General features: G+C 50.0%; 9 protein-coding genes across 9 annotated transcripts; 4 read left to right on the top strand and 5 right to left on the bottom strand.

The window, feature by feature from the left end:
- Positions 1-2,155: 2,155 nt before the first annotated feature.
- On the top strand, positions 2,156-4,276 carry N7446_000607 (uncharacterized protein; the record flags this gene model as incomplete). The annotated part of the gene is made up of 1 exon (XM_058509374.1): positions 2,156-4,276. One exon carries the CDS (start codon positions 2,156-2,158, stop codon positions 4,274-4,276), a length of 2,121 nt encoding a protein of 706 aa, XP_058378353.1.
- Positions 4,277-4,365: 89 nt separating this feature from the next.
- N7446_000606 (SANT/Myb-like DNA-binding domain-containing protein) lies at positions 4,366-6,471 on the bottom strand. Its single transcript, XM_058509373.1, has 3 exons — positions 6,242-6,471; positions 6,045-6,184; positions 4,366-6,005 (listed from the first exon to the last, which is right to left on the bottom strand). Exons 1-3 carry the CDS (start codon positions 6,336-6,338, stop codon positions 4,509-4,511), a joined length of 1,734 nt encoding a protein of 577 aa, XP_058378352.1. The 5' UTR covers positions 6,339-6,471; the 3' UTR covers positions 4,366-4,508.
- Positions 6,472-6,630: 159 nt separating this feature from the next.
- On the top strand, positions 6,631-7,480 carry N7446_000605 (p24 family protein; the record flags this gene model as incomplete). Its single annotated transcript, XM_058509372.1, has 3 exons — positions 6,631-6,790; positions 6,858-7,237; positions 7,331-7,480. 3 exons carry the CDS (start codon positions 6,631-6,633, stop codon positions 7,478-7,480), a joined length of 690 nt encoding a protein of 229 aa, XP_058378351.1.
- Positions 7,481-9,317: 1,837 nt separating this feature from the next.
- On the bottom strand, positions 9,318-12,164 carry N7446_000604 (ATP-binding response regulator; the record flags this gene model as incomplete). Its single annotated transcript, XM_058509371.1, has 1 exon — positions 9,318-12,164. One exon carries the CDS (start codon positions 12,162-12,164, stop codon positions 9,318-9,320), a length of 2,847 nt encoding a protein of 948 aa, XP_058378350.1.
- A 928-nt stretch (positions 12,165-13,092) lies between these two features.
- N7446_000603 (epoxide hydrolase) lies at positions 13,093-14,549 on the top strand (the record flags this gene model as incomplete). Its single annotated transcript, XM_058509370.1, has 4 exons — positions 13,093-13,414; positions 13,480-13,607; positions 13,663-13,682; positions 13,721-14,549. 4 exons carry the CDS (start codon positions 13,093-13,095, stop codon positions 14,547-14,549), a joined length of 1,299 nt encoding a protein of 432 aa, XP_058378349.1.
- Positions 14,550-14,564: 15 nt separating this feature from the next.
- pup3 (proteasome core particle subunit beta 3) lies at positions 14,565-15,768 on the bottom strand. Its single transcript, XM_058509369.1, has 4 exons — positions 15,640-15,768; positions 15,554-15,572; positions 15,043-15,497; positions 14,565-14,981 (listed from the first exon to the last, which is right to left on the bottom strand). Exons 1-4 carry the CDS (start codon positions 15,640-15,642, stop codon positions 14,838-14,840), a joined length of 621 nt encoding a protein of 206 aa, XP_058378348.1. The 5' UTR covers positions 15,643-15,768; the 3' UTR covers positions 14,565-14,837.
- Positions 15,769-15,850: 82 nt separating this feature from the next.
- On the top strand, positions 15,851-17,546 carry N7446_000601 (putative UBX domain protein; the record flags this gene model as incomplete). The annotated part of the gene is made up of 3 exons (XM_058509368.1): positions 15,851-16,109; positions 16,173-16,763; positions 16,817-17,546. The coding sequence occupies exons 1-3, from the start codon at positions 15,973-15,975 to the stop codon at positions 17,544-17,546; spliced, it is 1,458 nt and encodes a 485-aa protein (XP_058378347.1). The 5' UTR covers positions 15,851-15,972.
- Positions 17,547-18,004: 458 nt separating this feature from the next.
- Positions 18,005-19,007, bottom strand: N7446_000600 (60S ribosomal protein eL36; the record flags this gene model as incomplete). The annotated part of the gene is made up of 3 exons (XM_058509367.1): positions 18,005-18,091; positions 18,391-18,576; positions 18,960-19,007. The coding sequence occupies 3 exons, from the start codon at positions 19,005-19,007 to the stop codon at positions 18,005-18,007; spliced, it is 321 nt and encodes a 106-aa protein (XP_058378346.1).
- Positions 19,008-19,380: 373 nt separating this feature from the next.
- On the bottom strand, positions 19,381-22,644 carry N7446_000599 (MDM20/NAA25 family protein; the record flags this gene model as incomplete). Its single annotated transcript, XM_058509366.1, has 8 exons — positions 19,381-20,130; positions 20,181-20,293; positions 20,351-21,098; positions 21,151-21,427; positions 21,479-21,822; positions 21,921-22,097; positions 22,148-22,423; positions 22,507-22,644. 8 exons carry the CDS (start codon positions 22,642-22,644, stop codon positions 19,381-19,383), a joined length of 2,823 nt encoding a protein of 940 aa, XP_058378345.1.
- Positions 22,645-23,147: the final 503 nt, after the last annotated feature.

Raw genomic sequence — 23,147 nt, 5'->3', positions numbered from 1 at the left:
GCAGGTTGCTTTGTCTGCTCGTTTCAAGTCTAATGAGTTAAACGTTGAGTATACGTTTCTGCCTTGGGAATGAAGAAATCCCCAGCTTGGAGCAAAACAAAGACAAGAGTATTTTTAGAAGTCCCAAGGATTAAAGAAGAGCATACGTCAATTGATTGTCATAGAGCCTATCTAGTATTATTGATCATGGGATATTTGCCGCATACCGCAACAGCACTCCGAAATGGACTATCTGGATCTTGCACATCTCCTTCTCCGGTACAGGAACCTTTTTGATCACTCGAGTCGGTGTTTCCACTGCAACTGAGTATGGTGGTGGTAGACCCCTTTCCAATCGTGACTCCCTGCGTGATAATGACATTTGCACCCAGCCAAACATTGTCCTCGATGTATACAGGAAGCCCAAACTCAAGGAAATTTTTGCCGTGATAGAACGCTTGTCTCATGGCCAGCAGATCCTGCGGCATACATGATGGGCTCCTGGTATAAATCTCTTCAATCATCTTCCAATAATAGCTCTTAGGATTTATCTTACTCAATCATCGGCAACCAAAAGTTCGGCGATGGCTTTGGCAACGTCGCATCTTCATGTCTTACCTTGTGGCTCATCGCCAGTGCCACAAACGCAATAATGCCAATCCCTAAGATTGATTGGAAATTCTTCAATCTATATCTCATGTAGGACTTCTGTTCAGGGACAAAGTACTCCATTAACCATCCATTAGTGAAGAGGGTCCTGAATATCTTTAGTATTTCGCAGAATCTCCCGAAATGGTGCGCGTGTCTTTCTATATGCTCTAGGAATCTCTGGGAATCTTCAATGTCACCTGCCCGTTCCGATGGAATAAACCGTTTGCAGTTAGACCCAAGGCAGGCTTTGAGGATTACTATGCAAATTGATGTAATCATTGTCAGGGCCTCGGACAAGAGATATGAGAGCCGAAGCCCCTGTTTCATTCAATATAGTGAGTACTGATTCTTTGGAATAGTCGGTTGCGCATGTAGTTATGCTGGAAGAGATATAGTGATCTTTCTGCGTATTGAACTGTTCATATTTTCACCCGTTATGTGACTTGGGGGTGATGCTTTGTTCTCACCTGTCGAGTTAGGACCACAATAGAGTGCCGATCGTCGTACAAAAGCTCGTCACATAGGTACCGACCAGGATCACCAACTTAGGCAAGGGCGACGGTTTGAGGTTTCATTGTAGTGCATCCAATAGACAGATCGATTGAATGATTGTGAGCTCCAAGAGTGGACTGAGTTATTAGATAGCCTTATCCGATTTGCAAGTTACATTTCATAAACTGACATTACATTTACACCATCCCAAGGAATGTCAAGTCGGAAATACAGGGGCACATCTCTTTGGAACATCCTTGTTTGCATGCATTGAGATAATGTACTTCTGTCTGATGATCTTTCTTTTGGGTGAGTGTGTTTTTGTCCTCTATTGAGGATGAACGGAAACTGCTTTGGACGATTTCCGAAACAGTTACCAAAAACTGCGAAGCCTAGATATGGGACTTGAATTGCTAAGAAAGGCACCTCAAAGCCAATCTGACCCCGTTATATGGCGCCGGTATAGACATTTCTGACCTCAAACTCGACACCTCTTTTCCCAAAGACATAGCAAATAGAGATGCGAGATCGCCACTGAAAATATTATCATTGCAAGAAGCGCATTTTTGTTAGAAGATATGCTCTATAGATGCGGGAGTGTGCAGTTAAGAAGGCACGAGAGGTTTGACCTGCGCCTTCTCCAAAGTCAACCCAAAAACAAAGGGCAGCAGTCACAGCAAACCTCATCTCGTAAATATTCTTTCAGTGATGTTTTTTCTTATATGTCCTCGTCTTTATAGACGATCTGTCTCTCCCGCCAATTGTGACCGATCTCAAGAGAATGAGCAGGCCCCGGAGCCGCAAGGCAAGGTTCCCATGTCTGGTTCTGGCAAGTCCTAACTGACATTGAGTTATCACAGAGCCCACAGGAACGAGCCCAGCCCATCCTCAAAACCCGAAACGAATATCTGCAAGCCTTTCGCGCAGGCTGCGGCGTCGGTTCTCCAGAGAATCGAGACAGTCCTCAGAACTCCGCACCATCTTTCCGTTCGGGATCAAGCCAAAGCCAAGTACACCCAAAGCTACCACAGAGATGTCAGTATATGGGGACATGGGAAGCAGTCTAATGAGCGCACGGGGGTATGACAGTGACGCTCAGTATATTGGGACTCCACGGCACCTCGAGCCTTTAAACACATCGCCCAATAGTCCAGCTTTCCGCGGGATGGAGTTGAATGACTTGATAGAGGGAAGCCGTGAGCGGAATGCCTCAGAGCTTTGGACTGACAACAGAGTCCAAACTCATCCGAACGGTCCTGGGCCTCCATTTGGCATGCATTTTATACCCACTCCCCCAGGAAGTATGAGAGGGCAGCCACGAGGAGCTCATGCTAAACCTTCAATGGAGGGAACAAGCAGTCAGTCTGTTCCGTCACTCGGAAATGGTGGATCTGGTCACCGAGACGCCTTTACTAAATCTCTTCCAAGCCTCCACCCCAGCCAAGAAATTGCGTCAAGTCAAGAGCATCTGCGGGCTCGGGATGGCGTTGTGGGTGGCAGTGGTGAAAACCTTCAGAGCCTCGTGGCTGATTGGGCCCAATATCTGGGAGGGAGCCCCCAGGGTTACCGCACGGCGTCTTCGGGGTCTGTACACAACCAACCACAAGAAATATTGGTTTCCAAAAGAAGACAGCAACCGGGATCTCAAAGAACAGTTCATGAATTTCGAGCACCGCGTTTGGGCGATATGGGTATCTCGCAGAGAGTTGCGGGGACAGACATGGGGTCCGGACAGACATCAATCAATCCATCCATGTCAGATCTTGCGCATCCAAAAAGATACGGTTCGCTCATGGCGTCTCAGGAAAATGTGCTATCATCTGTAAAGTCAGGGGCATCAACAATCGTGGGTGTCGAGGCTCACAAGCAGGCAATGCTTCACAAACGAGATGTCTCCTCTTTCTACTCACGCCAAAGCAGCAACCCTTCAGGAGAGGCATCCCCAGTCACTCAATCACTCAGAGCTTGCGCGGAAAATTCCAGAGGCAATATGCCAATCATCCATCAAGATATGCGTGATAAGGCTCACGTCATCGACAACCAGCAATATCTGAGAACCGAGTTGCGGATGGGCAGATTCGTTGAGCAGTTTGGGGATAGCAACTTGACATTGGTCCAGGATCAAGACATGTCCAGCGAAATGGCAGGACAGCGGAAGGTCAGTCCGGGGTGGATGACTGGCGGCCGGCGAATGGGGTACGGATATACCATGGTGGACAACGCTGAAAGGGAGCCAACACATATCGATGGAATCGACAGTCCACTCCCAAACGGGGGTTGGCGCAAGCAGACCCCAGAACCGACACCTAGTAATGTCCAAACGCGGGAGATGAACGGGTCTCTCCAGCATCAAACCGACATGGCACAATCAACTCACTCGGGTTCGCCAGAACAGAGCCCCATCTGCCATTCTCCTGATAATCGCCGCTTGTCCAATCCCAAAAATCCTACCAAGGCCTTGGGTGGGCCCATTTCAACGCCGGATTTGTGGGCAAGAATGAAAAGTCGTTCAGTCCGAGCTTCCAGGCACGCGCCTCTCGCGGTGGACCTAGCAGCAGATCAAATGGCCGCTAGAAGCTCTCATAGCCCAATCGCGGTACGAGAGCAGCAAAAGGCACCCACACTGTCTAAGGGTGTTGATTATGTCGAAGACACAGAATCATTTCTGGGTCGATGGACAAAGAATAGCCTCTTCAAAGACATGCAGCCGCAGCCACTCAAGGCCAACAAGGTCAACGGCTTCCAGAGTGAAGAAAGACAACCTTTCCAAGAAGGTTCACCATCCGTACAACGCCGTTTCTCGATGGATCAGACGAATCGGCCTCAATCCGTATACTTTGACTCCGGGAATACCGGGAGTGCAGACCAAGTGGAAGAGACACCGACACGTTCTCAAAGTGGACGTTGGATTCTAAGATTCTCCAGGAACAGGGAAAGCCAGCGACGCTCGAATCTCCATCCAAAAGAGCCATCTCAGGACTCATCGGTACAGTACCAAGATCGTGAACATCAAGGGTTGGGACGAACAAACTCCACCCGCAGCGAAATGGCAGAGGAGCTGGCGAGTGCGTATCAGGAATGCATTGAAATGCCAGGGGCATTCCGTGGCAGCAAATGGGCTAGCCGGACTAGTCTGGTGGTGGAAGCGGAGTGATAGTGGACGAATCGACAGAACTCATTGAGGTATATTAGTTTTTGGACACGCAAAAAACATTCTTACAGTTATGGATTTTGTGTTGCAGTCATTGTTACCCGCAGGAACAGAGTTGATTGAATTATGAATATATTTCCACGCCAGATGTCATTAATCGTACAGAAAAGAAGTATGGGTAACGTCCCAGATACACAAGGTACATCCAGCTCCATTGCACAGAGTAGCAAATGGTCTATCTCCGCTGCCGCTTGTTGCTCTCACTTGCGCCACTTAGCACACTGGCAGAGCGCTTGTGGTTCCCTACGGCACCGTGGGCATGATCTTGCGTAGCAGGATTGTCATTTGTGGACTGGGCTTGAGCACCACCGGCAGACGAATCCAAAACACTTGCGTCACCGTCCTCGGCTTCGGTCTTTACCTGGGGGTGAGGAGGTTCCGGCTCTGGAATACCAGCGGCTTCTCTGTACTTGCGCTCGCGCTCTGCCTTGGCAGCCTCGAGAACGCGGATCTCGCTTTCAACCTTCTCAGAGACCTTTCGGGCATCGAGTAGTAGGTTGACGGACTGGATAAGTTTCTCAAAGTCCTTGCATACGCGTTCGGTAGGCATGAAGAGGCGGACGGGGATCTCGAGTTCGGAAAGGGCGCTGGCCAATTTTTGGGTTTGTACGTTGGACTTAGCCTGGGTGAGGCGCTGGGCACGGTCGCTTCGGAAGTTGACACCTGCTGTAACACGCTCGTGGTGCTGGACGCCGTACCTGGCTTCCTCGGCTGGGGTGAGGGTTCGCACGTTTTGTTGGGTATCCCTTGAGGCCATGGCGCCCTTCTTGTTTGCGGCTTGGGTAACGGGGGTTTCGGCGCGGCCGAGGCCACCGGTGTGAGTGGGTGTCTGGCCAGCGGGACTGGGGATGGCGCCATCGCCGAGGATGGAGCGGCGTTTCTTGCTCTTGTCGGCTTGCAAGAGGGTTTGTAGGAGTTGGGATAGGCCAGCGCTGGACTGGTACATGGTCGTGTTTCCAACGCTGATAGGAACCTCGAGGCGAGAGTAGAGTTCGCGGCGCTCGGTGATGAAGCTCTGTTCGTTACTGGTGATGCGCTTCAGCTCCTCCAGGAGCATTGCCTCCTCACGGACTTCGTCAGCTGTGCGGTTAAGCTGGAGGGCGGCCAGCTCCTTGCGATCTCGTTCCCGGTCTGGGTCGAACTTGAGCATCTTCTCGTGTAGTTCAAACTCTGCCTCTGACATCTCGGATGGTGGGTGTTCCAATGAAAGCATTGTCGCAGCAACGAAGTAGTACCGTGCCTTCATCTGCTCCATTGTCCGGAACTGCTTTGCTGGTACAATCGCATTGGCGTCTGGCTCTGTGTCCATTGGCGGTTGGTAGTCGTATCGATCCGCGATGACCACCCATCGAATATCGTATTCGGTGACCAGATCCACCAAGTAGTCGGTTTCCTCACGAGACCAGTCTTCGCTTTTGAGGTGTCGCGCATAGTCTTCGTCTGTGTATCGCTGGGGTAACCGCGGTTTGATGTTGTATTTGGCGAAAGCGTATTCCTGCTCCGATGGTTTGGGCGCATCGTCTTTCCCGTCTTCCTTCGGTTGATCGATTTCCATCTGAGACCCTTCAGGCGCCGGCGCCGGTACGGGGGTCTTGCCGACTCGTGTTTTCTCTGCCAATGGTGTAGGACCAGGCCATCGGAACGAGCGTTGTTGGTGAACGGTGACATGCTCCTATACACAATCTCATATCAGCATTCGCCCAGACCTTACAATATCCAAAGCCAGGACATACCACGGCCGGACGCGCAATTTGTTCATCCATTTTGGTCGACCCTTGTATTTATTCTCATTTATCGCGATTGGGGGCGCTCTTTCGCCCAGGAGCGCGTACAGTTCGCGAGTGATACCCTCTGCAACAGAAATTGTCAGTCATTCGTCCCATTCCTGGCAGTGTCGAGGGCACGAACCTGGTCGCTTTTCCACCACCTTTTGCTTCTTGTGTGGTCTGGGCTGCCCTTCTGCGGGCAGATCCAGCATGTCGCGAACATCGGCGGCCGCGGCCATGATGGCGGTTCGGTCGGATGGGAAATCTGCTCCGGCGCGACGCGATAAATCGAGGTATTGGGTGAAGTAAGAATTCTACGCGATGAGGTGACTGATGAAAACAGAATACCGCGTCTGCCTTGATGAAACAAAGAACAGAGAAGTGATAAATTGAAGACCAAGTCGACAGAGGTTTCCCGTTGGTAAGGGAGGATTCCGAAGACGGCAGGCGGTGAAGTTTCACGGTCCTTGATGTTGACACCTTCGCGGAGATACTTGGAATAGCGACTGTCCAATTGCCCACTCCCTCATCATGGCTTTCTCTGGGACATCCTCGTCATGGCTGGCATCAACCTTGACTCTCCTCTCTCTATTCTCTCTTCTGATCCCCACTAATGCCTTGTACTTCTACATGGAGGGCAGGCAAACGAAGTGCTTCTTCGAGGACCTGCCCAAGGATACACTTGTGGCCGGTAAGACTTAACGTCTTATGCCTGCATCAAAATGAAAACTAATGCATGATATTGGAATAATAAACAGGCCGCTTCGAGACACATGTCCTCCAACCTCAGTCCAACACCTACGCAATCGACCACAACATGAAGGTGCTCATCACCGTTGAAGAGACCTTCGACAATGACCACCGAGTTGTTTCCAAGCGCGACAGCCACTCTGGCCGCTTCCATTTCTCCGCTGCCGACGCCGGCCAGCACAGAATCTGCTTCACGCCGGAGACCGATGCCACCTCCGGCTTCATGTCTTCTTCTCTGGGTGCTGTCAAGGTCAGCGTTGACATTGCCATTGGTGAGACCAGCAAGATCGAAACCGAAGATAAGGACAAGATGAAGGACATTGTGCAGCGGGTCAAGGACCTGAACAGCCGGTTGCACGATATCCGCCGTGAGCAGGTGTACCAGCGGGTAAGTGATCCCCATATGCAGCTTACGATCCGCTATCATATTGCGAGTCCTCATATAGAATGAACTATGCATGTACTAATGCGATTTGCTTAGGAACGCGAGTCCGAGTTCCGTGACCAGTCCGAGACTACCAATTCTCGCGTTGTTCGCTGGACTCTCATTCAGCTGGCCGTCCTTTCCGCTGCTTGCGCCTGGCAACTCTCGCACCTGCGGTCATTCTTCATCAAGCAGAAGTTGACCTAAGTTGTTGCCTTCTTCCCTGCCACATACCTCGTTTCTAATGCCTTGCATGTCCCTTACATATTTGCTATGGCCACGTTAGTTTACGCGAATATTGACCACTGGTTACCCATGGGATTCGATTTTATACTGTTTCTTTGCGATTGAAATAATGTTGGCTAGAAAGATTCCAGGCTGTGAATGCCTAGTTTATTGATAGTCAGCGGACTGGGTCAGCATTTCAACGCGAAAAAAAGACTGCGGTGTGCTTGGAGCGATGTCGATCTTGATAATGGATGTAATGATAGCTTTTCTCTTCTATTTCCTTTGGCGTTGTAAGTTCCCTAGGTCAGCTGTACTCATACATGGAGTATATACTCGCCCCAAGCAAAATCTCACTTGGTCTCGGAAATAGCCCTAGCTTAGCATAGCAAAGGGAATATTTTCAACCCCTCTGCCCAATAGCTGTCCAATAAACATGAACTACATCGTATGAGATTATGTAGACGATGGCCCTATAAGCTCAATATCAGAAAGTTTTATACTGTATAATACAAGTAACTCTGAAGTCTAGTCTCATTGCGATCTAACATCAGGGTGTATGTCGTGGACAAGGGCGAAATGTGCATTTTTGGACCATAGTTTGAAAACAGGCGGTAATATGTCATTTGACTGTTCATAGCCAATGCAATCGCCCATTATTCTGTCAAATCAACTATGTATCATGGAGAATGTCAACTGCTGATGTTTTATGACGGGCGAAGCTGGCCAGAATGCCGCGACCAGCCTGTTCTGCGGAACACTGAAGATTGCAGCCTCTTTCAAGATCCTCAGACTCTCGCAAGTGGCTTCCACCGTCCTTGAATGTTCCGACTAACTGTTATGGTCAGTCCTCCAGCAATCGACGTAACTCCCCCGAAGATCCACATTGAGTTGAAACTTTCATTTTGCAGAATAGCGCCTGCTACAGGCGTGCCAACCAAGTTGCCTATCGTCATAACTGCATATCCCATACCCATTCGGGTCCCAATCAACCTTCGATCCGGAGAAAGGTGCGCAAAACAGGTTGGGGGCAAGGAAACAAAAGCCCCCGAGAAAAGCCCGTAGGGCGACGAGACAACCACCATACCTGCCAGGCCCGATAAGTTCACCAGGGCAGACATCAAGGCTCCACATATAGTGGTACACAAAGAAATTATGTTGAAGGGGCCGACCCGATTGGCACAGAAGTTGGGAAATATGTTCGAATGTAACTTCGTGACATATAACTTTGTCCTGCAGTCGCAGGACAACGCGACTTGTGTTAACAAGGCTGTCTCTTATCACTTAATGATTTTTGGCTAAACTGGGGGATATCAGACTGCTCGAGGGGGTTGGTGTGCTTGGATCGTGGGCATATTACGTCTATCTTTTTTTGATTTAGTTTTGTTTTGTTTTGATATTATCCTGTGAATGGCATCGATAGCAGCGAAATTATGTAACGTTATTATTATGTTATGTGTGTAGGCCAAACTGTGAGTTCGATAAAAAATTGAAAAGTATGTCAAAAGGGCATGGACGTAAATATGCATTGCATGGCGCTATATAGCAGAATGTTCACTTGAGATTTTATCATCAATCATTATATCCAAGAAGGAGGTAATAAACAAAGTGGTGTCAAAAATGCCGAAATGGTATATGGCAGTTAAACATGAAGAGAAGAGCAAGACATGCAAGCAAATAACAGACAAAGCCTAGAGATTCGCTGTCTTGTTTCGAAATAAGAGGCCCCTGGGCCAAACAGAAAAACAAATTGCGTTTTGTGCAGGGTTGCGCAAGAAAGCAGTATGTTCTGATGGTGATATCAACGAAACATAGCTGTTCAGAAGTTCGGCTTGCTAGAGCCACCGCAGAATTCGAGAATCAATCGTTCGAGGTCGGAGAGTTTGTAGGGTTTCGTCATGTAGCCCTTAATTCCCACCCTGGATGCACGGTTCAGTGCCTCATCCGTGACGTCTGCGCTAACGGCCAGAACGGTAGGAGGTGGGGGTGCGCAAGAATTAATGGGTTTTGGATCCATCTCCATCGAGTCGGGGCTGTTTAGATTTGGTGGCTCGAAACCGGCATGTTGATCTCGGTGATTATGGACCATCTGAAGGATGCGCGAGGTGGCTTCATATCCGTCCATTTCTGGCATCCAGAGGTCCATTAGAACCACATCAATGGCTTTCATCTTTGTCGCCTCGCACGGCTCATTGATTACGCCTTGCATGCTTTGCGCGTTGTTGGGATCGGCTTCGGGTTCCTTGGATGGTTTTGCTGCAGACAGAATACCGTGCACGATTTGAACCGCTTCTTTGCCGTCGGCTGCTTCGAGGACATCGCGGTAGCCAAGTTTGCGGAGCATGTTCACAAGGACGCGTCGGTTGATTCGGTTATCTTCCGCAACAAGGAAGCGTAGTGGATACTTTTCTGCGAGCTTCTTGTCGTATACATCGCCAGAGGAGATGTTTGTTCGATGTAGACGGGGTTGTGATACTCGGCGCGGGGGCGTTGAGCTTTGAGACATGTTCTCGTCTGAGGTACTCGGAGTTGGTTGTTGCAACTGGCTATTTTGGGGGAGGATGAAAGGGGATACGGAAGAAGAAGGCTCGGAGATGAAGCTGCTAGCACTGCCCTGTCGTGCTTGGTCGTTGATTGTGGGTGGTGTCAGAGTCCGTTCGTTGGGAGTTGCAGGTCGGCCATCAGCCTCGCCTTGATTCACAGGGATACGAATTTGGAATTCCGAGCCACGCTCTGGCCCTGATGTTGACGAGCGTTCACAGGTCAAGTCACCGCCCATCTTACGTGAGAGTCCCTTGGCCACAAGGAGACCAAGACCCAGACCATCTTTGCTCCTAGTGGTCGATGCGTCCTCGCGAGCAAACGCTTTGAAGAGGTTCGGTAGGAATGCAGCTGGAATTCCGGGACCAGTATCTCGGACAAGAATGAGGACGTCGTTTCTCTTGGGGTCGATAGTGGCGCACACAGTGATGGTGCCGTTGTTGGTGAATTTGATTGCGTTGAGGAAGACACATGAAATCAGTTTGGCCAGGTCACGGTCATCGGCGAGAAGGGTATCGGGCAGTGCTGGATCCACGGACCAGTCCACAACCTGGGTGAACATTTCGCCGTTCGATGACCGGGACCGAATCTCAATCCTCTCGCCAAAATCGGTTGTATTGCTAACGGCAGAATCAGGTCGGCCCCCGACGTGAAGAGACTCGTTAATCACTAAACGAAGAAGATCCCGCAACTTGGTAAAGCGCAAAGCAGAGCCCCTTGAGTTCACGTTGATGCCCTCCAAGAGTAAGTGAGGTGCGGATCGTCGAACGGCGAGAGACGGGCGTGGATCGACCATGTTAGCCATGACAGCTTCGATCTGGCGAGCTGGGGTTGCATGGACGATCTGGTCACTCTCGTGGACAGCATTCTTAACTTCTTCACTGCGAGGCGAAAGCTCTTGTCGAGATGATGCCGCGCGAAGCCTCTGCTTCCGTGCCGGCCTTGGATTCATTTCGGGTGGTAGACTGCGTCGTCGTTTGTAGGGATTGACCGCGATGTTGTTTCCTTCAATGAAAATACTCGGGCGAGTTTCGGGGATTTCGGGTATGTAAGGAATTGCGGGTTGGCCTAGGATTTCATTTTCCTCTCGCTGCGGTGTTTTAGGGACCTGCATATTGAGATCGTACGCGTGAACGACGTTGTCAGCTGCCTCAACAGCCCGTCTCGCGCTATCTTGCACCATCTCAATCCCCTCTTTAAGAGCCTGGAATATTGCACCAGATTTAACGGGAGTCTTGCTCTCCATCGCCTCGCGTACCGTGGCATGCATAACATCGAGCATGCCTACCACACCCTGCATTGGGGTCCGTAATTCATGTGACAAACTTCGTGCGTACGGTTTGAGGGGTTGGGAGTTGAAATGGGAGTGTTCGTGAATGCCGGTATCGTGGGGGTGGGGAATCGAGGTACTCGTAGCGGAAGTATGCGAGGTCTGGCCGTTTGCTAATACCTCGCCAGAAAGGAGTCGTTGCACAATGAGGTCTTCGAGCGAGTGAAGAATCATCTCCAGAAAAGACCAGGATAGATTTCGATTCCGAAGACCATCTTTCGACCACATCAACCCGAGGTGCGCCAGGCACTTTCCAGCTGAAAATAGTGGAATCGCCAAATAGCCATCGGCGCTAAATGGGAGTTGATCGTCGCCGAAGGATACCAACGAGCTGAGGTTTTCCGGAATCAAACAAGGACGTTCGTGGTCCATGTGCAACAAGGGGTTTCCGCCTGCGAAATACCTGTTTCGCTGCAAACCAACTGTCTGATAGCCATCGTTGTAGTAGAAAGCCGCGCCAAACAGCGACGGGCGCCGCCCGCATAGTTCTGGCATGGGCTCACCTCCGTGCACCCTCCGGGCCACGAATCCATACTGGGCTTTTGTGATCGAGGTGATATCTTCCATGAGCCGTTTCCAGAACAGCTCGGTGTCGGACGTCCTCAACCCCTGTTTGAGCGTGACCAGATGCTCAATAGCAGTGGTCTGGGCACCGTCGTTCCATGTTCCCGAGTCGAGTTGCACGTCGTCGTCACGTACGTTCAGATCAGGGATGCACTCGGATTTGCAGGAGGGGAAGGGCATGGTGGGACGCTGCACAGGATTGGAGGCATCCGGCTCGGGCGTGTCGGGCATAGTCCATGTGGTAAGGGGAATTCAGGGATCTTTGTCCTTTCTTTGTTGTTTTAGCTGAGGACAACAACCATGGCTGGATGAATCAGAAGAACATCCACCATATATCTCAAGAAGTGTCCGGAGTGAAGGAGGGGAGAGGGGATTTTCCGTTAGTTCGATGGGGGCGGTCTAGACACGGGCGGGGCCTAAAACAGCGATTTCTTTAGAACTTCATGTACTTGAACATAGGCTATTAACTGGCTTATTGCTTCTAGAAGGCTTGTGGTGCTCATTTTGGCCTCCTTTTTTACGTGTTTGTGTATGTTTTTCTCGTTCCTTGCGGTGGTGCATGGAGGTCGCCTTAATGGGATCGGCGATCTAGACCAAAACAGGTCCGCCAGGTACTGGTACTTGGTTTGCTGGGTGTTACCCTGGATATGCTAGGTACTCAGTACATGACAGGGGTGCTCGACAACGCCTCTCGAGGATCATTTGACATTTGAGATCTTCAACGTCATTTAATTCGGAGTTTTTCCTTTTTCTCTTCGCAATCGAAATATATACTTATTCCAATCCCGGTCTACAATTTCTGGGGATAGAGTTAGGGCAACGTCTCAAAATTGCGCGTAGATACTTGGCGTGACCCGATTAGGATACATCTACGATATCGTGCCAGAATGTCTGCATTTAAGTATAGTAGAACGGCTAATATCTATAGTCGTTAAGAGTAAAATTAAAAAGAAAGTTATAGTTTATATCTCTACCACCTATACACAATATTTTGTGTGATGCAAGCCAGTATCGTGAAACCGAGGTAATATCCAAACAGATCGATTGATCATCGCTGCAGGCAACAAACTTTTGTACGACGTGACACAATATATGTGGAGCAATTATATGAAAACCAATCTTGAATATCTCTTCCAACTTCAACTTCATTTTTAACACTATGCCTTCCGTGACTCCATACACGATCGCCGTCCCAAACGAGCAACTCCAGCAGCTCAACCGGAAGCTGGAGAACGCAACCTTCCCCGATGAGCTCGATGCCTCGGGCTGGGATATGGGTGTTCCACTCGATGAAATCAAGAGACTTGTCACTGTTTGGCGTGACAGCTTTGACTGGCGTGCGCAAGAACACAGATTGAACGAGCAATTCAAGCATGTCAGTATTAAAGTGGGTGTAGATGGGTTCGGTGAGCTGGATATACATGCCGTGCATCACCGCAGCGAGAACCCCAAAGCCATTCCACTGCTGTTTATCCATGGATGTATGAGTCTTATGACCTTTTCAACACCTCAGCATCGCGTTACTAATTTATTCCTCTCATAATAGGGCCGGGCAGTTTCCTTGAGGCTACCAAGCTGATCCCACTGCTCGCGAAGGACGAGGAGGATGGCCCACTATTCGACATTGTGGTACCCTCGTTGCCCAATTTTGGATTCTCACAGGGTGTCAACAGGGTACATTACATGTTGTAAATTTGTTTTCGTACCATAATACTGACCATCCGTCCAGAGAGGTTTCGGACTAGCCCAGTACGCCGAAACCCTCCACAAAGTTATGACAACCCTAGGCTACGAAGAATACGGCAAGCCCTAATCCCCATCCCCCAGAATATTTCACCCTCAACTAATCTCAACCCAGCAATCCAAGGCGGCGACTGGGGCAGCATGATCGCACGCAGCATATCACAATACTACCCAGAACACACGCAAGCCATCCACCTAAACTTCGTGCCCGTCATCCCGCCCTACCCATGGCGAAGCCCCTACCAATTCATAAAGTCTCTCCTATCAGTGCCCTTCTCAGCGAAAGACCGCGGCTTCATCGCCCGGTCATTGGGTTATTTCACCCGCGGCAATGCATATATGAAAGTACAAGAGACTCGGCCCCAGACACTGGGTTATGGGCTTCATGATAGTCCTGTTGGATTGCTCGCTTGGATCTATGATAAGATGCATTCTTGGTCGGATGAGTATCCCTGGACTGATGAGGAAATTTTGACTTGGGTGAGTGTTTATTACTTTTCTACGGCTGGGCCGATGGCGTCGACGAGGATTTATTATGAGGCTTCGGCACCGAAGCGGTATGATGGTGAAGGTGACAGTGAAGGTGAGAAGCTGCAAAAGGCGGATTCGAGGTATATTTCGCTTCAGCAGGTTCTTGGAGCGAGGGCTCCGCAGAATGTGCGCTTTGCTGTGGCGCAGTTCGCGGAGGAACTTGTTATGTTTCCTATGGCTTGGTATCGGTCTATTGGGAATGTGGTTAGGGAAACGGAGTATGATCATGGTGGTCATTTTGCGGCTTGGGAGGTGCCGGAGTCGCTGGCGGCTGATTTGAAGGCGTTCCTGGGTAAAGATGGACCGGCCTACGGGGCTGTAGCTGACAGGGATGGATATTGATGGCGGCAAGTCTGACTGATATCATGTTAAAATATCCAAACGATAACGCAGAATGGGACACTATCGTGACGTGACAACGGGGTTTTGAATTATCATGATAGGAGTATGAGAAACATGGAGTCGAAGAACATATGCGCCCTTCGGCTCAGATATCGACCGCTCTCACGTCGCTGTTGTGCTATCCCGTTCTTGATGACCGTACACGGCACATATCATCCAGTGAAGACCGCAGACGCCGGGATTTGCCCTCGAACCAACGGAAAGCCCAAAAAAACCACTTCCCCAAATCTAATCCTGTCGTCCCTTCAATAACCGCTGGGTAACCTTGTCCTTCTCTATGATATAAACCTGAGCACCCCAACCGGAGAGAGCGTCTCGGTCGACGGCACTAAGCAGCGCTTGTGAGATTGTCTCGAAGAGGTCCTCGGGGGCCTAGAGTAATGGAGATCATATTAGCACCGGGCGATCGAACGCAAACAGCGACAGTACGCACCAGATTGGGCTCCCAAAGACCCTCGCAAGTACCGAACAGCTGATCGCTCGCCGTTCCGCTGACAATGAAGTCCTTGGCGAAATCGATACAGCCAATGCTGTCAAATCCACAGATGAATGGCTTCCCCGTTGTAGGGTTGATACCAGCCAGAACAGGGCTGACGAAGAAAGGACCGAAACGCTTCTCATAAAGCGATGAGCTCACTAGGTTGGCCAGGGTCTGCGGTGCGATATCGCGCTCCTCGCGCAGGCGGTACATGTTGACCTTGTAGCGGAAAAGATCGGAGACTGTGTTGACATCGGTGGCCAGGCCAGTCAGGCCAAGGTAGGTGGACGGGGCGTAGTTGAAGATCTTGGGGAAGTTATTGGAGATAGTCAGGGATTGCATGCCCAGACGGAGGTCGCAGGCAATGGCGACGCAGTCCTTGCCCACCATGGCGACACAGGCACCGCCATCTGAAAAACGGTTAGTGTCTTATCGACTTTTCACGGGATTCGAGGTTCCGACATACTGATGTCGAAGGGGTTGGACTGTGATGAGAGAAGTCGGTCAGCTGGAGTCCAAAGTTCAATGGGAGAAAGGGCGCCTATTACTCACCATTATTGCGGTATATCAAAGCAATCCAGAGAGACAGAGAGGCTCCAGAGCTAACTGACAGGATAAAGAGCAGAAAACGGGGTTGAGAAGGGGGCGAGATGGGGGAAGTGATGGGGGAGTTGATGACGGGGAAGCTCTGAGGTACGCGAGAGCTCGGATGACGCCCGCACCGCTGCCTGTTTCGTATGTGACCTTCGACTACTTTCTTCGCCCTCTTTCTCCCCGCATTTCGCTTTCTCACTCACTTTGTTTACTCTCAGGGTCCATCTATTCCTCATACCGCATCTGCCTCTTTATCTCCAACATATTTGGTATCTTCCATACACCGTCACGATGAGCGCCCACGTCGTGGTGATCGACGCGACGGCCAGGCGGGCAACGATTAAGACGACCCCTACCAAACCTATGACCGATGTTCTGCAAGAAGCTTGCTCGAAGCTTGGATACAATGCTAGCCAATACGGATTGAAGTGAGTATATGCTCATTACGTTCAAAAAGCGAGAGGCATTAACATAGTTCTGCGTCGCATCAGGCACAATCGCAAACAACTAGACCTTTCTCTCTCCTTCCGTCTTACTGGCCTCAGCTCTGGGGCGAAGCTTGAGCTTGTGCAGTTCTCTCGCTCTCCTTCCGTTGTTACTGTCGGCCTCCAACTCCCCGAATCCGAAGCTCGAGGTGCCCCAAATGGCCGTATACTTGACAAGTTCCCAAGCACGACCACACTTTGGCTAGTATTGCGCAAGTTTGAGGCTGGTGTTGCAGGAAGTGGCCCGGTACGGAATCTCACTTCTCGTGCAGTGCCCGCTACCGATGGCGGCGATGGTGCGGGACGTCTATACTATGAGATGCCCGTGCTTCAGATCTTGGAACGTGAAGTATCGACCTTTACAGATCTCCAGAAAACCCTGGCCCAGCTCGGATTCAACAGTGGAAATGTGCTCATGCGACTCAGCTTCCGGCGAACAGAAGAGCCGATTGAAGAAGCGATGGTGCAGATCGGCGAGTTCTTCAAATCATCAGAGGATGAGGCTCCTTCATCAGAGGATAAAGCGGTGGCCCCCGCAGCGGCTTCCATGGGAAGTATAAGCGAAGAACCTGCCCAGCAGCCATCCAGCTCATTGCAGTCTGAGACCTCCAGCACACCCACTCCATCCAGACCGGATGCCAACCCTACAGCTACCTCCGAAGTAGCTACCTCGACGACCGACTCATCTGGCCGAGCTATCACCGTCTTCTCTCCCCCTCAGACAACACACCTTCATCGGCACAAATAGCGTACAACGAGAATGATTACATACCCTCTATCGAGCACGCAAAACTGCACCAGCGACTACTCAACCAGTCTTCTCGCAACCAACGCTTACCAACGGACGCCGAGATTGCGGCCAAAGCAGAAGCAGAAGAGGCGAGGCGAGCAGCAATCCGCGAGGTGGACGTGAAGGTCCGCTTCCCTGACCAGAGCCAAGTAGTCGCTAAGTTCGGACCGGAGGACACAGGATACTCGCTGTATGAATTTGTCCGCGGGTGTCTTGCTCCACCATTCGCCGGCGAGAAGTTCCACCTCACAGTCCACGCCATCTCTCGATCTCACAATGCAACCACTATCCCCGACTCAGATAAAACACAATTAATCAAGGGCCTCGGACTGGCTGGCCGTGTATTGGTCAACTTCTCCTGGGCTGATAGTGTTGCTCAATCTGTCCACGAGCGCCGTGCAGAGGTCCTCCGTCCTGAGCTCCGAAGCCAAGCTCAGCAGCTTAAGGTGGAGCAACCGCCGGAGCCCAAGGAAGAAGAGGAGCCATCAGCTCCCTCGAAAGCTGGTCCGAGTTCTACGGGTGATAAGCCCAGCGGGCCACGAAAGAGTGGTGCTATGCCCAAGTGGTTGAAGCTACCAGGGAAGAAATAAAGGGCGTAATGGATCGCAGTTGCTTCATAGAAGCGAGATGTGCTACTCTTGGTTGATGATGGTGACTGGTATACGTAGCGCGTCGTTTCGGGGGATATCAGACTAGCAAATAGACTCGAACGCACCCTTCGAACAAACAGTAAACAAGTGACTACAGCAATGAGATGTGGAAAAGTACCAGATAGTCCATCAAGTTTCTAACATCACCCATTCGTCAATCCTACCTGTCAATTCTTCTACGTCGTATCCTCTCAAAAGATCAAAAAGTATGGTATCATAAAATGTTTGAAAATTTGTTTTCATTATGGTTTCACTTCCATACAACTAAGAAGGAATACCATGTTTGCCACCCCTTTCATGCACAACCAATAGTCAAAACCCCATCATTTCGATCCGCGAGCCGCTTTTTTTGCGTCGAGTCGTTATAACGAAAGAAAAACAGAAACGGGTCGAGCGATTTAGTGAGCAGCCTGGGCGCGGCGAGACTCAGCAATGACCTTCTGCATAGCCTCAACCTTAGCCTTGCCACGGCCGAAAGTACCGAGCTGGGAAAAATTAATGTTAGCGTGATGTTTCGTAGATATCGTGGCAACTTGTCTAGACTCAATTCGGGTGTTCGGATGGTCTTGTAAGCAGTTTCGGCAATCGAGACAGAATGACAATAGCATGGAGCGTTCATGGAGCGTCCAAATGCGATGGGCGTTTCCGTTCGCAGGATTGGCTCGCACGATCCAAGCTGTACCATTCTGGCCCAATGACCTCGACTTCAAACAAAACAAAACGACCTCCACCACAAATGTGAAACCAGCGTAGACAAAATCTGCGTAGGGATTTGAAGACATACGCGCTTCTTAGCGAGCTTGCGGGCACGCTTGTCCTGGGCGTTGCGCAGGAGTTCGATGATGCGGCGCTCGTAGGGAGCGAGGCCGACAACCTCCTGGGCGATCTCGCGGACGAAAGCGGTGCGGCGGGAAGACTTGCCAACGGAGCGGCTGATGCGGGTCTTGGGGGTGTTCAGGGCGGTGGTTTTCTATTGACCATGGAAGTCAGTATTATTGTTTCATGAAGGATGCATTGCAGCAGCTACAGGTCCAAATCTCTGTTCGTGTTTCGCGTCTGTCGGTCTTCAGTGCGTCATCGAGAGTCAGGCTTGGTTTGCGTTGAGGTCGTGTGATTGTTGTGTCGGATTCGAGTCCCAGAAAATTTCCGTCACATCTTCAATTTTTCTCCAGCGAGTCTGGCTTACTTTTGATCCATTATTTGTTCACAGTCGTTCCTTGCGTGGTGATTCCCAGTGCTTTCGTGATATACCCTAACCCGACTGGCTTCGAAGACTGACAGACCGAACGAGAAGAGATTTGGAGACCTTCAAATGGCCCGGTAATATGGGAGAAAGAGATAGGATTAACGTACCCGACCGCTGTTGAGGCCGACCACAATTCCGGAGCGTTCTTGCACCATCTCGACGGTTGTTGACTGAAGGGTTTGGCGGGGGTTGTCGAAGAGGATGTGAGGAAGCCGTGTGAAAATCACCTGGTCTTTTGCCTGGAACCGCAAAATGGGGTCTTGGCGCTGGTTGGTGCGGTAGGCGAGTGCTTAGGGCTAGGGCTGTGGACTAATTTGGACTAGCGTAGAATTGACCCCTAAGGCAGGAATTGTTGCGTATCTTGGTTCTATCACGTGATTCATCTTGCCCTTCTTATTGATTTGTGAGACTGTTGTCTACAGATAGGCATTTGGTTGAAACTTGACGTCTGGTCATTCATTTGAATGTACTCTAACTATGTTCGTCATGGACTCATAAGTCACATTTTACATCGCTTGATATGTAGTATCAAATCTTGGCCGCCATCACTCCATCAAGTGCCTCTTCCCAGCTCTCCCTCAACTCTCCACAGAACACCTCTACTGCGGATGCGTCCATCATTCTGTTGAGAACATCCTGAAGGGGCTTCTCATATTTATCATCTGCATCACCCTGCATAACAAGGTCGATGACTGTGCTGAGGTTGGCTGATTCGGAAAGGCCCCGTTTCAGAGCCCGGGTGTTTGAACGGACATCCTCGAAAACACCGCAAACAAGAGCACTCACCCGCTTTAAGTGGTCATCTGGAAGCTTGGTGGTTTTCACAGCCTTCCGGGAATCCAGGGTAATGATGTTTGACAAAGCTTTGAGGCTCTCCACAAGAGACCAGATGGCATGGAAGTATCTCCAAGTTGGGGCAGCAGGAGTTCCGTCAAACTCAACAGTCGTGTTCTCGATAAGAGGAGACTTCTTGTCGTCTTGGAGAACCAGACCCTGTTTCTTATCATTCAACCAGACCTCTACCTGACCAAGAGTCTTCGCAATTTGGTCCGAAGTATGAGTCTTAGATCCGGCCATGAAATTAGCCACCTTGAGCAATTCAAGGTTGATTTTGCTTGCATCCACTTCGGTGGGCGTTAGATCACTCTCGGTCTCAGAAAGCGTCAAGTCGCTAATATCAAGCAACTCTTCTTTAATGGGGTTCGGTTTTTGCATAGCGATACCCTTGAGAACACTGAATAGTTGATCAGTGACTCGGGCGGAGGCCAGCCAGTTTACCTACATTGGCATTAGTTGTTATCACTACCTAAGTAGTCAGATAAACTTACCTTAGGAACCGGGCCTGCGCGCAGTCGCGTCTCGAATGTTGGCTGGCTATGGTGTTCCAAGTTCATATACGCATCGTACGACCGCTGGTCATAAGCCGGCGAAGTAGACTGGGCTGTAAGGTAATTAGTGACCAGTTGCTTATACGGCCAGCGAGTTGATGATAACTTACCAGTTTCCTCATGGAAGCTCAAGTGCTCCCCCTTTCTTAGTCTTTGCACCCGTCGAGTCTCCAGCGCCAAAATTCTCCGGCAAATACTGTCATTGAGGCGGTTCCGCAGCTCAATTGTTTCCTCTAGGTTTGCATAGGAACCTTCGCGAAGTCCATTCATTAGGGATCTCGATACGGTGAGGTTTGCAGAGCGGTAAAAGTCCAGACCCTGAACAAAGGCAGCCTGTGGATCAAAGTCCTTATACTCTGCGCCTTCAAAGGGAGGCGCAGAGTAAGGGTGGATTGTGGCAAAACGGGTGAAGAGGTTATGGCCAACAGTTTCATACTGCACGTGCTTGAGCGATAGCTTACTGAACGCTTTCAAAGCGAGCGAACCAGCGCCGAGAAGGGTGTAAATCCGGATCAAAATCAAAATCGCCTCATAGTTGTGAGGCGAATCAACGAGCAGACGCTCTAGAATGCCAGCAGCACGAATCAAAGATTTGTCGCTGACTTGGTCAGATGTCTTATTGGGCCGAAGAAGAGCCATGGCGGCAATAAGGCAGAAGTCATCTGTGGGCCGACTTTCCATTACGGAAGCTTCTTGGTTGTCCCTTTTGTTCTGGGTCTTTGCAAGAAGAGTAAAGTTCTCATAAAAGTCAAGACAATTGCGGACAAGATTCTCAATAGTGGACTTTGACGGGTCTCTGCCAGACAGTCGTGCATAATACTGCATCTTGTATGCATTGATCAACGGAATAGCATCATCCTTCAGAAATGGTTAGCTCGTACATATAGAGAACAAAAAATCGTTCACTTACAGCTTTGCCTTCAACGCTGTCCATGCAATATTCACACACTTGGTGGACCAAGCTATCATCGCGAGTCTCCAGAATACCTCGGAAGTCGCCGAAGAGATAAAGTTTGTGCTTGTGCTGGTCCCAGTATTTTTGACAAGCAGAAACCAGATCATCCGATGTGTTCTGGCCCCGTCTGATGCCGACCAGGGTCAAATCCAATCTAGCGAGATGTGCGTTGCGAGACTTGGGGCTGAATTCAATGAATTTTTCGATAATCTCCTGTGTTTCGGCGAGCAGTCTATAGGAATCTTGTAAGTCCGGTTACTTTTAAAGATATTGAAAAACTTACCCTGGGGTTTCTTCCAAATTACGAGTGCTTGCAATGAGCATATTCCAGAACTTCCATTCGTCACGCTCCTTGAGGGCTTTGCGCCCATCTTCATCTTCGGGTACAGTCAGAAGGCTTTTCGCACATGCGTGTCCCTCTTCCCAGCGCTCAGTAATTCCCAAGCTGTGCAGTTTGTTCGCCACAAATATCCGGTCATTATTAACTATCCGAGAGTTGAGACCAGCACTCTCGCTGTCGAGAATCTTGAGGATCTCATCATGCTTATCTTGTTTTTCAAAGATTTTGATGAGCAACAAAAGTTCCTCGGCATTTTGAATAGCTCTTGGGGGGCTCAGTAGCTCGGTCTGTAGGAAATAATTTCATGCTCGGTCAGTCACTGGTCAATGTTAAGGCCAGGCGTCAGGTTCCTTTGGCCGAAGATTCCATAGTAGTGACCACATACCGGATTGGTGGGAACTTCGGCTACCGCCTTCGAAATCATACGATATGCCAAAGTCCCAAACAACTTACGGTCCATGTCCGAGGAGGCCGAGTCAATTGAAACAATATGACAAAAGAAGATGGCCCAGAAATAGTACTTTCGCTCGCGGGGAAAGTTCTTTTGGAGACTCATGGCGGCCTGTTTGTGTCAGCTACCCATAGAAATGCGGTGTTTGTGTACCATGTTACCTTCTGTGCAGATTTCCAGTCACGGCCCTCAAATCCGTCCGTAAACCATCTCATCTGAAGGTCGTGATCCTGCGGTTTTGCCTTGGCTGCTCTTTCCCACAATGCGCTCCGAAGGTCGGTCTGGTCATCCATCTTTTGCAGGGTTCGGCGAAGTGTGTCCAGGGTATCCAGATCGGTGACTGGTGGCTCAGATTTACACAGCTCGAGAGTCTCGGCAATTCCTCGCTTCTTATGGGCTTCGTCCGTGTGATTGAAGAGGACGTTCGCTTTCCAGGCCTGTTTCCGTCGAGTTCATGTGTTAATGAGACCAACATGCTCGGCCGCAAGTAGAATTCGGGAGCTGGTGAGGGTAGCCTTACCTTCAGAAAAGGTGTGTTCTCGCCTTTCTTCATGCGCTTTTCAATCAGCTGCAAGGCCTGCTTCATGTTCTGGCTGTCAATGGCATCTTGTATCTGGTTGTTGCGGCGCAAGAAGACCGCATCATTGCCGGAGCTCATGGTGGAGGGTTGGCTCAATTTGAACTTTCAAACTCGAATCCAGGTAGGTAAACTTATTTTTGATCCGCCGTGCTAGGCACAGCACGCGCCGAAGGTTTTCGAGGAGCTGGTTTGCAATAGGGACTGATCGAATGCCGCATTTTTATTTGGCGGGGAAGGATGTCAAGAGGAAGGCGGTATGCGCCTCCCCGCACTATACTGCCGGCAGTAAACCCAACATGCAAACGATGTCTCCTGGTGACGTATGAACCAAGTATAGTTGCCCGGCGCAAGCTTGATCAGTAATCGTAATTATATCAGGGCCAGGGATATGTACCTGGATTGGTGGCATGCAGGTATAAATTGCGTATACATGAAAGAAAAAGTATGTCTTTCCTCGGGGGTATACACATATATATTAGATGCAATCGACAAGCCTCAGACACGATGAGGATAGATTTTGCGAACGAAGAGGCCACATCACTCCAACACGATAGATAAGATCTCAAGACAAAGATGCTAAT

This window comes from Penicillium canescens (assembly GCF_028828765.1).
Source record: "Penicillium canescens strain IBT 15451 chromosome Unknown utg000001l_segment0_segment0, whole genome shotgun sequence".
NCBI classification, from domain to species: domain Eukaryota; kingdom Fungi; phylum Ascomycota; class Eurotiomycetes; order Eurotiales; family Aspergillaceae; genus Penicillium; species Penicillium canescens.
This window is presented reverse-complemented; position numbering and strand designations above follow the sequence as displayed.